General features: G+C 25.0%; 3 protein-coding genes across 4 annotated transcripts in view; 2 read left to right on the top strand and 1 right to left on the bottom strand.

The window, feature by feature from the left end:
• Nucleotides 1-404: 404 nt before the first annotated feature.
• On the top strand, nt 405-6,866 carry LOC132917669 (ras-related protein Rab-11A). Of its 2 annotated transcripts, XM_060978516.1 has the most exons (6): nt 408-733; nt 3,606-3,727; nt 4,193-4,266; nt 4,337-4,611; nt 5,777-5,924; nt 6,049-6,121. In XM_060978516.1, the coding sequence occupies exons 1-5, from the start codon at nt 694-696 to the stop codon at nt 5,917-5,919; spliced, it is 654 nt and encodes a 217-aa protein (XP_060834499.1). In that variant the 5' UTR covers nt 408-693; the 3' UTR covers nt 5,920-5,924; nt 6,049-6,121. The 2 variants fall into 2 exon arrangements, with proteins under 2 accessions (XP_060834498.1, XP_060834499.1); XM_060978515.1 differs by lacking the exon at nt 5,777-5,924 and having other exon boundaries at nt 405-733; nt 6,049-6,866.
• A 1,401-nt stretch (nt 6,867-8,267) lies between these two features.
• LOC132917666 (WD40 repeat-containing protein SMU1) lies at nt 8,268-11,262 on the bottom strand. The gene is made up of 10 exons (XM_060978511.1): nt 11,036-11,262; nt 10,888-10,954; nt 10,604-10,747; nt 10,417-10,531; nt 10,077-10,265; nt 9,751-9,980; nt 9,463-9,686; nt 9,285-9,386; nt 9,032-9,215; nt 8,268-8,962 (listed from the first exon to the last, which is right to left on the bottom strand). Exons 1-10 carry the CDS (start codon nt 11,059-11,061, stop codon nt 8,711-8,713), a joined length of 1,533 nt encoding a protein of 510 aa, XP_060834494.1. The 5' UTR covers nt 11,062-11,262; the 3' UTR covers nt 8,268-8,710.
• Nucleotides 11,263-11,440: 178 nt separating this feature from the next.
• Nucleotides 11,441-12,420, top strand: part of LOC132917667 (protein roadkill) — a 44,303-nt gene continuing 43,323 nt past the window's right edge. Inside the window, exons 1-2 of the mRNA XM_060978514.1 lie at nt 11,441-11,765; nt 11,945-11,992. The gene's annotated coding sequence lies outside the window, so the exon portion shown is untranslated. The remainder of the gene's footprint in view (nt 11,766-11,944; nt 11,993-12,420) is intronic.

Raw genomic sequence — 12,420 nt, 5'->3', positions numbered from 1 at the left:
AAAAATAAGGAAATATTTATAAAAACAAAAATGGACAAATATAAAAATAGGGAAATCAGTAGATTTGAATTTTTAAAAAATGTTTGTTATAAATGTTTATTGTTTATTATTATTATTATTAAGCCACAATTTTTAACAATTCGGGAACCAAAATGGATATACCCTTTGTAACTACCCGTGAACCAATTCGGATATATCCTTTAAAACAAACCGGGAACCAATTCGGACAATCCGATTTTTATATCGTATATATTGACTTTTGTTATTATAGGTAAAAGTTTTTTTTTAAACATTTGGCGGTACAATGTTGGGCGTATCTGATTAAGAAAGACATTTTGAATTATCACTTTCTGGCACACTGTTTACTGCTGATTGGTCATTCATCCAATAGTCATGACTTATTTCATGAATTGTCACGGGAAAAATTCGATGCAACCTCACTAAAATAATCAAGACTTTTTTTTATTTTGCGTTTTTAAATTTTTTATTCTATTCGTTAATTTAATTTTTTCTTTAACTCGTTCAAAACTATGCCCTATCAAACATTGTCATCGATGACAATTTGAAATGTATTTTTATTAGTTGTTTTGCTTAACATTTGCGCATTTGGATTATATAAGTACGTTATCGTGATCTTTTGTTTTCCGGACTAACTTCTCTGTTATAACTTTTATTCTATTAGTGATAGCAAAAATGGGCACTGGTGACGAAGAATACGATTATTTGTTTAAAGGTAATGTTCATATAAGAGATTTGTTGAAATACATTAATTTAATGTTTCTCTGTCAAATTGTTTTATAATTTTTTTAAAATGGTAGATGATTTTAAAAGGAACCATTATTACTTAATCATATTAGCTAGATTGTAGGTGTTTCTGTGTCAATACATATTCGAAGAATATTTTGTATTATGATTTATTTAATTTATTTAGTCCACCATTAGTATAATTTTTAGGATCTTTGTGGTTGGTCTAAATTTTGTTACAACATTATTTTTTTTTAGTATAAAAAATGTAGGTACTCAATGTTGAAATTAGTTATATGGATGTACGTCATATTTAACAGTTTTGCAACGTTTATGAAATTATGATAAGTACATTCATAATCATAATTGTGTCATTTGTAGTTAAAATTTAATTTCTGCTTATAGGATTATTTCTACTTTTATTTATTTGATCAAGCAATAGAAAAATTAAAATAATTTTTCAAAGATTTGTTTTCTAGAACAATATTATAAATTAAATAAATAGGTTGATAAGTATTAATTGTAATTATACTGTTTTTCATAATTACATCTAAAAATGCTACTTTTTAGTACTATACATCATTTTAAAATTGACATAATTATTTATAGTTGAAAAGTGTTATGCATTTGTGTAGTAGGTGATCTACGTTGGTATGGTGATGTATTACAAAATATGATTATGTAGACAAACAATTGATTATTATTAACAATTATTTGTTATTAGTAAGTAATTAAAGATTATCAAAATAACCTATTTCAAAAATTAATCAATCAGTTGTCAAATAAAAATTTATGACCACTATAACTAGGTATATTGATTGATTTTACCATCACAAAATTCCATGTATATGTAATAACTATAATAAGTATTTAATAACATAGGGAAAAAGTACACATAAACTCTATCATGACTAGACAAAAATCTATTAGTAACCTTTGCAAAATACTTTTACAATTTAATAGATCACTAATTATACTTAAAATTTAAAGATAAATCACCTACTATACTAACAAGTACATAATAGATTACATAATTCACAAATCTAGTTTAGTTATTTGTATTTAGGTACCTACACGTAATTCGTGAAGTAAATCATTTTAAGATATTTAATTTAATCAATTAATAAAAATAAATCCCATAAAATATGTAAATTAGATCAAAGTAAAATAATTATGTTATAATTATTAAAATATTGAAATAACTATTTGTTTATTAATTAGATGTTTCTATTAAAATCAAAATACCATTTAAAATGAAGACATTATTTTAATTATAATAAATATTATAATTTATAACATATTCCTGTACATTTTTCAATTTTACTGTATATATAAATAAAATAATTTGCTACTATATATAATGTACTATTTTGAATAATTAGTATTTTTTAGCAAATAATTGGTACAGATTGAATCTTTCATTATTATTCAATGACATGTAATTCATAATGGACCTAGCTAGTTTCATTGTTTGACCTTTTAATAGTCTGGTTTATTGGCTTTAATAAACACATTGAATGCTTGTTGGACCAATTTATTTATATTATTTAAATTGTGATTTATATATACATATAATGTTGGAATTATACATCTTTGTCATATGATCAAAGTATCATAACAGCTTTGAAATTAGATTTACTTATCTGATATAAAATCAAAATACAATTTAATCATATTAATATTATGAATAGTTATATTCTGTTTTAAGTAAAATAGTATCTTTAGAAAATATTACTTATCCTGAAATTGTTGAGTTATTGATATAGATGTAACTAAATATGTTTCAACAATATGTACTTATATATTATAGTTTATAAAATTATAGTTCTAAAGATGAAATTAAATGTTTATGTTCTAGTTTTATTGTGTTTGATCATGATTTATGTGTATAATAACTAAGGTTGCTGTTTCAATGTGCATAGTTAACAGTTTGAACTAGGTCACGTGTGGCTTAGTTCTCTGGTCATATTGTAGGGAAAGAGAACTATTATCCCCCGCCAACTATAAAATTGGACATGATAGTAACTTACGGGTTCTCAAATAGATTTTTAACTAAATTAGATCTAAAAAATATTAATTAATTAATATTATTATTTTGTGTATCTATTTAACATTTTAATAAAGTTTGATTTACTCATTTTCAAACAGTTTATAGGAAAATATATATTTTCCAATTAGATTATTGTTTATTTATTTTAGTATATAAAGATTGTTCATAGATTTATTTTAATTTTTACTTTAGTGAGTTATGTGTGTTACTTAAATTGAATTAATAAACATATTGTATTAGTTTCACCCATATGGCCACATAATGATAAAAAGAAAAAAAATGTATACTAGTTTTTAATCACCATGTTTAAATTGTTATTAATAATATGCATTTTGCATGTTTTAAATTATAGTTTATTATTGATCTGTGTTATCATTAACCTCTAGAGATAAATATACAACTATTATTATATTAAATCAGTATGTTCAAAAATGTTTCTAAGTATGCTTAGCTTACATAAAAATACTAAAGATCTGCTTTAAAACCTTAATTATTTATTTTTTATTTTCTCATTGTATTATTCTATATTTTACTAAAAATTAATGAAAAATTTAAAGGTTTATTTTCGATATAATATAGGAACTACTTCATAAAACTTGGTAATTAAGATAAAAAACTTGCCTATTTTGTAAAATCAATTACTACTTTGACTTGCTCAAAGTTGAAATATAATTGTTAAAAACTATTTCTTTACTTAGTTTACATGATTTAATGAATTTAATTAAGGAATAACAAAAAAGTAATTTAGGTTTGTTTGAATCCTATATTATTTCAAATTATTTATTTAAAACAAGAAATATTTTTATTGTAGTTGTTCTTATTGGAGATTCTGGTGTTGGCAAGAGCAACTTGTTAGCTAGATTTACTCGCAATGAATTCAATCTAGAATCAAAGTCTACCATTGGAGTAGAATTTGCTACAAGGAGCATTAAGGTATTTTAGTATAATATATTGTTAATTTATCATAATCCATTTATAATTAAATATATGAATTATAACTAAGGCCAGATGGTTTACTTTATTACTTAATTGAAAATTAAAGATTAATAATTATACATTTTGGTTTACAAAAACTAAACAAGCTTCTAGTATATAGAATAGTGGTGCACTTAAGTTCTCAAATCCTTTCTGCTGTTAATAAATTAATAAAAAAAATATAATTTTCTTGAATAATAATTTTTAAATCAACAAATTTCATTATTTTTCAAATTATAAGTTATCAGTTAAGTATACTTGCTAATATTATTTATAAATAAGTACATTGTTTTCAATTTTATTTTGTCGACTATATATATTATATATTTTTAAATAGCCATTTGTTCTTCTTTAATTTCTCATAGTTATAGTTTTAGAATTCCTTATAGTTTCTATTATTTTTCTAATAAATTTTATTTACAGGTAAATAAGAAAATAATCAAAGCCCAAATTTGGGATACTGCAGGACAAGAACGATACAGAGCTATCACATCAGCGTAAATATTAATTATTATAAATTTCATACATAAATATTGTATTAAATTACATATTTTTCTTAATCTTTAGCTATTATCGAGGAGCAGTCGGTGCACTGTTGGTTTATGATATTGCAAAACAGTTAACTTATCAAAATGTAGAGCGATGGTTAAGTGAACTTCGTGATCACGCTGATCAAAACATAGTCATTATGTTAGTCGGTAATAAGTCAGATTTGCGTCACCTAAGAGCTGTGCCAGCAGATGAAGCTACAGCATTTGCTGAGGCCAATAACTTGTCATTTATAGAAACTTCTGCTCTTGATTCGACTAATGTCGAAACTGCATTTGAAAACATATTAACAGGTATGCATCATTTTTATTTTAATATTTATGTTTAACACAATAGGACTTGAATTTATTTATTTAGATGAGTATTGTGAAATTTGTTATCTATAATTTGAATTTAGTTTTTTTTTTATTTAAAAAAAATCTTTTCAAATTTGTAGTCAAACTTATAAACATTCTATGGATGTTTATTGCTTATCTCAATCTAGCTTATGTATTTGGTTATTGTCACTGACAATCTGTCTGTTTAAATGCCTAATATATGTAACTATTGCATGTCTGCTATATATAATTTGGTTTTTATTTTAAAACCATGATAGTTTTACTGATAAACAAATTTGTTTAAATATAGTAAAATAAACAAAAGCATTGCATGAATACATAAATTAAGTATGCAATTTATTTTAAGTAAATAAAGTAATAATAACTAACTCCAAAAATAAATTTATATATTCTTTTTTTTTTACATGGTTTTTATAAATATTGGTTAGGAAGTTGAAACGTTATCTATAAAATGACACATTTTTGTATACATAGTTGGAAGTAGGTCCTACTTAGTAGGATGATGTAATTTATAACTTTTTTTTTTGCTGTTTCTTATAATGTTAATTCTTTATTACATATATTATCTTGATATAATTTTTATTTTTTTTGATAAACTTTTTAAAATTTGTTTTTTTGATTTGGGTCTATAAAATTGTTTTATGTAAACTTTTAATTTGTTGATTTTAGATTATTTTCTTATTGATGTTGATGAATTATTATCAATTTTCAAATAATAAATTTGTATACATTCTATAGGATAAACATTTTGTTTATTATATTCTTTATTCATAATGTAAAATTTAAAATATTTGGTAGTTCTATACAAATTATTATTTTTGAACTAAACCCGTAAGTTACTGATACTCTATTTTTCTCAGTAAAAAGTTGTATTGTTATAATGACTAAGTAAGTTATGATAATATATTTTGCAACTTGAATATTATAATATATTTTATTTCATATTCAATTTTCATAATTAATATAATATATTATTCTTTATCCTTTAATTTAAAATGTTATAATTAATGTGATTTAATTGCTTTTGAATGATTTTTTAGTTACGTATTGTATTATTTTGGTACTGAGTAGTTTTGTTTTTTTTTTTTTTTTTTTTGTTCGGTTTTTCACCATTGTTCAGAAATCTATAACATCGTGTCTCAAAAGCAAATGAGAGACCCACCTGAAGGTGATACGATACGGCCTACAAACATTGAGCCAATTGATGTCAAACCTACAGTTAACTCTGACAACGTCAGGAAACAATGCTGCCAATCATCATAAATCAGGTTTGTTTTACAGGTTCCTGATGAAAACATGAATGTTTTATTTTAATTTGTCTTATTATGACTTATTAAATGTAAATAATTATTACAGCAAATGGATACAGTTTTAAACTTATTTGTTATTTAGAAATCCATCGCAAAGTATCAGCCCGTCAAATGGATAGTATGGATGGGGACGAAATTGACAAAGTGTGTATGAAGCCAATCAGGATAGATGCAACTACAGCAAACACAAATGATTCGGCTGCATTCCAAATTAAACAATTCTGTTGTAATGCGTCAGCTTGAGTATCAAAATTTAAGCCCACTTTAGATTTTATAAGTGTTGTCCCCTTTTCCATATTTTATTTTAATATTATTATTTTGCAGTACAGGTATTTTAATTTAAGTTAAATTAAAATTCTTTTACTTGCTTCTCATTTTGGGGCTCTTATCTCTTCATTATTTAAATACAAATTATACTTATAATTCTATGTATGTTTAATATTTTCTAATCGTTAATTATATTATTTTATGTTTTTTTTTTCAAACAATTACAATATTTTTAAATATTCGAATTATATTAGTTTAGATTCCATTATTGTTAAAATACTATTGGCATTATTTAAAATTCAAAAATTCAAACATATTAACAAATTTAGTAGTATATAATTTGTTTAATAGTATACACCTAATTTACTTTTTTTTAACCTTCCAAAAATAGTAGTCATTCAATCTTTTTATACACGTTAGAATATACATTTTTATCAGAATATCTTTTTCAGGTTTTATATTATTTTATTTTATTTGGTTTTTATAAACCTGGAAATTGTAATCAGTAATATTATTTTATTGTATTGTATATAACATTTTTAAAATAAAAATTGATTAATATTAAATCATATTTTTAGTTTAAAAAATAGAACAAGTTTATTTAGGCAATAAACAATATTATTGTATTAACAACTCTGTGTAAATTTAATTTCAATATTCTGTAAGTATTGAGTTTTGTTTTTTCCTAAAGTGTGTTAAATAATATGAATTTATACATCATGAGTAGGCACAAAATCATTTTTGTACAGCATTAATTATTATTTCAGTTATAAATTCTATAATAAAAGTGTAGTTCATTTGAAGTATCTAATAGAGAAATCTAGCCAATCGTTTATCGGCATAATATTAGCTATTAATTCAGTGGTATTAATAAATAACAAACTAGATAACTGTATCAACTAATTATTTTGGGACTATTATTAACACCCACATTGGTTGGTTCTTACACGCACACTCCTGTTATAAACACTATTTTCTCTCTATGTTTTAAAGGTGTCATTAATTTGGGTTATAAACTCAAAATTTATCTGTCATTTGTGTGAGAAATCAATCAATCATTTGGGCAAATTTATTAAAAAATAATGTTTATCCACTATTTTTTCTCGCTGTGATCCACATTAAATTCAAGCTCAGCATAACTATTTTTGTGTTATTAGCTTTATATTAATGTATTAAAAATATTAACTGAAAGTGCCGAGTCTAAAATGAAAATATGTTAGGTATTTACATATATCAATTTCATTAAAACAATTAAGTGTATAAATTTATTCAAATGATTTAAAAACATATTAATACCATATTAGTATATTAGCATGTTTAGGGTTTGGGAATATGTCCTATGTGCACGATGAAAATACACATATACATTGTTCTTTAAACTTTATAAGTATGTTTTATCTATTTACATCTGTTGGTGTATCATGGATTGAAAATAAAAATATTTTTCACTTGTGTATTTTTCTTTCCAGAATAGCACCGCATGTTTATTGTATATTATACAGTAGTCGCTCGATAATATAATTTGAAAAACTGCATAAATCGAACTAAATTAATGTTCTTGGTCTACTGAGAACCTCTATAATTAAAAGAAAATACATGTATTTTGGCCTTCTACATAATTCAAAGTTTCTGTTGGCAGAAGACAATTTTTTTTAAATTTGTTGGTAATTATATACTATTCTATGGCCCACCATAATATTCCTCATCTTGAAAATATCAAAATTAATTCTTTACCTCATAACAAAATTTTAACTCTTCAATCACTAGATAATGTAATATAATAATGTAAATGTAATAATTAAAAATTATATAACAATGTATCGGAAAGAAATTAATTGAGAATGTTAAGCCTTTATGGATGATGGACCATGTAATATTTCTATTCTCGTTGTCATATTGAAATGGTACTCAAAGCATGGGAAAATATATATAATTTCATAAATCGAATTTTTAGCTGGTCCCTTGAATTTTGAATTATCAAGTGACGACTGTAACATATAATAATATATAATAAACAATAAATACAACAATGTATATATGCAATAAGATTTTTTTATCGCTCTTTATTTTGAATTATTGAGTGACTGTATTATTATATACTCAATATAGTCTGTCTATAGCAGAATATGTTGGTTATAAATAAAGCAAAAATAGGGGATACATATTACATAATCATAATCATAATCAGTCTATATAAATATTAATGAGAAAAATATTGATTTTATCATTATTTACTAATAAAAGTATGGTCCAAGATATATTTAGTATTAAAAGATTATAATTAACAGTGCACATTCAATACATTACATATAGGTAAATTAATAAAATTTAAAAAGTAATTATATTAATTTTTATTTAATTACAATGATACTTAAAGTACATTACCTATATTTTATATTTATTAAATATTATTAAATGAGTCCAATTTTTGTTTGAATTTAACTTTTTATACTATTAGGATAGTAAACATAAGCAATTTAAGGTTTCCATAATCGTACCATACCATCCTCACAGTAGGTACATAATAAATTTTGATGAGGATGATGTGCTAGTCCAATGACGTCTTTTTCGTGTATTTGTAAGGTTTTTTCCAATTTCCCACTGTTTAAAGAAAAACAGTACAAGTTATAATCTTCAGCAACTGCATATATCCAATCTCCTCTAGGTGATACCGTGGAACATACAAAATTGCAACCTTCACGTTTACCACTTGTAAATGATCTAACAATCTTTAAAAATAAATTTTTATTTATCAGTATAATGTTATATTTTACAAATATTTTTAATGGATTACTTACTTGGCCTTGCATATTCATAATTACAATAGTATTTGAACGGTTACAAACAACAAAATGATCTTGATTTTTAGGGAAAAGATGTACATTATTGACAGCTACATCGGCTGCTCCCATGGATTTAAAGGTGTGTGTACATTCTGTTGTTTTCACACTCCATACTTTTACAGTGCTATCACTAGACGCGCTTTATATGCATAAAATATATTATTAAAAACCATCAATAATTATTAAAGCTAATCTTAATATAATTTACCTTATTACACTATGACCATCAACAGTATAAACGACTTCATTAACAAATGACGTGTGTCCTCTAAATTCTTTAAGCGTTTTACCAGACTTCAAGCCATGAATTCTGTTTTAGTGAAAAAAAAAACATTTACATAACTTTTACAATAAATACATTTTTCCATTTCTGTTAGTAATTTCACCTTATAGTCATATCAAATGAACCCGTTAAAATTTGTGTATTATCTCGAGAAAATTGTACACAAGTAATCCCTAATACATGAGCTTTTTCAAATTTCCGCATTACTTGTCCTGTCATTATTTTCCAAACAGTCACTTTTCCACCCTGAGAGCCAGACACCAGCATTTCACTATCACGAGAAAAATTTAAACTTAGTACAGCATCTTCCATAAGCATAAAATTATCCTGAAAAAAAAATAATTTCAAGAATTCATCATAAGTACAAATTGTTTAAAAAAATTAATATTACTTGAGCTTGATACTTAAGATCTTTTCTAATTTTTCCTGTAACAAAATTGTATACTTCAATAAATCCATCAACTGTGGCAGTCACCAAAAACTGGCCATCTGGGGAAAATCTAGAACATTCAACGTGGCTCTTTTGGATAAATTTAATTTGTTTAAATAGTTGGGTAGGGAATGTTTCTTCCTCAAGATCACGAACTGCTGCTTTACCTCTAAATAAATCAATTGAAGTACCTAAAAGTAACAATTTACAATTTATATAAATACTTATTATGGTATCTTATATATCTTACTTATTATTATTTTACATGAATGATTATCTTAGAATACCTGGAGGTAGAAGACCCTGATGTTGTTGCCACTTTAATGCTTGACCTAATAGCGCTAAAAGTCTTGATGATGGTACTACAGATACTTCACCAGCTAATGATTGGGCAATAGCAATCCTACGTTTTTCTTTAGATGTACCTTCAGGATATGCTTCACGAGGATCAAAATAAGACCGAGCTAGAAGATTTTCTAGAATAACAAAAAAATAAAATTAACTATATTCAAATCAAAATGTAATAATTCAACTTATAAATATGTAAAAGGCAAGTGTAATATTTTATTAACATTATCAAGAATTTTCAATTACTGTGACTACTATTTACATAGAATATGATTATACCAAGGTGTATATAACGATCAGGTTCATGTTGTTTTAAAGCAATCATAGGATCAGTTTGACGTAATAGTGATCGAGCAGCTCCAAGTTCACGTAACTCTATTAGTTCAAATACAACCTGTCAATTAATAACATAGTATAATATTTTAAATTATTCTTATTTATCTAATAAAACAAGTAAAACACTAACTTGTTCATACAAGTCAATCAATTTACTATCAGGTAATTTCAAAGACTGAACTGCTTTTAACACTGTATCCCAATGACCGTTGTGTATATCTGCGACAAAACCATCGATACTATCTACTGTGTTTAACGATACACTGGTTTCTTCCTAGAAAATGTTAATATCTAATTACCAAATATGTACCATGAAAAAACTGTTCCAAATTGTTGGTATACTGAATTTTTAGTATTAAAAAAATGAATGGTTTATTTATATATCTACACAAGTGGAATAGTTAAAACAATTACTTGAAGAGTTTGCAGAGATTTCATCAGATTTGATTCCTTTAAATATTGCTGTATAAGTCTGATGACACTGTAAATAAAATAAAGTTTATTAAGTAATGCGAACATTTTGTTAAATATATTAAGTTAGATAATTATGAGTAGTACGAACTCAGCAGACTCGATTTCAATAGACATTTTTCAGGAGTCGAGTTAACTGTACTTAAATTAGACAAGAGTTTGGCTAAAACTATAACTACGGCAGTCAGTAAACAGAACGTGAATTATTATATATTATTGAAATTAAAACTCATTTCAGGATTTGTATTGATTTTAATTAAATGTTATTAATCCGGGAAACTAAAAAGCGGCGAATACAATACGGTTTGATAACCACATGCCAAACAAACAAAAACTGATAACACGATGCAAAACATCAAAATATTATGCTATGCAACTATGATTCTCGCAGAAACACTCTAACACGGAATATTATCAATTGAATTTGTGTGATAAGAACCGTTCACAAAGTACAAACACAGAATAATTAGTTATTATTATATAGTACATAGTTCATATATTACTATATACATGGCAGCAGTCTGCTGTAGAGTAGTATTTTAGTGATTGTTATTGTTATTATTATTACTTCAATGGCTATATGGTTATATAGATTGTTCGTCTTCTAGGACACCGAAATGCGAGTGTTGTTAACTATTCCTCGGCCATGTTTTATTAAGATCATTAATTGCTAAATGTTTTGTTTCGTCTGCGTTTGACACCACTTTTGTCGTGTAAATTTAACGGGATTTGTGGAATAAAAAAATTCGTTGCTAAAACATTAGTGTCAAGGTTTTACGCCCTATACTGTTCTCTTTGAATCAAATCTTAAGGTTCAACTGGTAAGTTTCGATTGTCACCTCTATAACTATAAAGTAAGACTATCATCCTCATATTCCTCCTCGATTTGAGTTTTTGATTTTGTCTCGCTGCAATCGGACAATACCTAATACATTACAACTTTTTTATAATATCGTATTATGAAATACACTTATTTAATTATTGATAAATGTTTTTTTAGACTGTCAATCAACATTTCAATTATTGATGTATCATCATCAACACTCTGGTAAATTAAAAATTTAATATTAAATAGATTCTTAAATTAAATATATTATACTATATTCTTTATTTATTATTTAAGTACAATCCTAGTATACCTAAGTCCTGGAAAATATTTTACATGTAACTCTTAAGTATGAGTAAAGTCGGGTTTCCATTATAGTGTGGTATTGTGTAGGGTTGAATCGGAATTATATTCAACTAGTAGTTAACTTGTTACTGGAATTTTGTTACCTACATAATAAATATTTGGAACACAATACTGTACTATGTAGTGGAAACTTGGATTTAGTATGATAATTTTAGTTATCGTAGTTATTAAAGTAAATATCCACGCATGTTTTACTGTGTGTTCACAAAAACAAGGAACATTTTAACTCAGTACCTTAAACATATTTTTGCATTTAGAAGCCATTTACAAAGCAATATGTTTCT

This window comes from Rhopalosiphum padi, chromosome 1, assembly GCF_020882245.1.
Source record: "Rhopalosiphum padi isolate XX-2018 chromosome 1, ASM2088224v1, whole genome shotgun sequence".
Classification (NCBI taxonomy): Eukaryota; Metazoa; Arthropoda; class Insecta; order Hemiptera; family Aphididae; genus Rhopalosiphum; species Rhopalosiphum padi.
The sequence above is the reverse complement of the archived record's forward strand: the minus strand, read 5'-3'. Positions and strand labels throughout refer to the sequence as shown.

Bases quoted from the DNA above. Each gene is read 5' to 3' on its own strand.
- LOC132917669 (XM_060978515.1), top strand. From the start codon at position 694: ATGGGCACTGGTGACGAAGAATACGATTATTTGTTTAAAG. The intron at 734-3,605 runs GTAATGTTCATA...TTTTTATTGTAG, and splicing joins ATACGATTATTTGTTTAAAG to TTGTTCTTATTGGAGATTCT. The intron at 4,267-4,336 runs GTAAATATTAAT...CTTAATCTTTAG, and splicing joins TACAGAGCTATCACATCAGC to CTATTATCGAGGAGCAGTCG.
- LOC132917666 (XM_060978511.1), bottom strand. From the start codon at position 11,061: ATGTCTATTGAAATCGAGTCTGCTGA. The intron at 9,687-9,750 runs GTAATATTAATT...TTTTTTTTTCAG, and splicing joins ATCTTAAGTATCAAGCTCAA to GATAATTTTATGCTTATGGA. The intron at 9,216-9,284 runs GTAAATTATATT...ATGCATATAAAG, and splicing joins GATGGTCATAGTGTAATAAG to CGCGTCTAGTGATAGCACTG.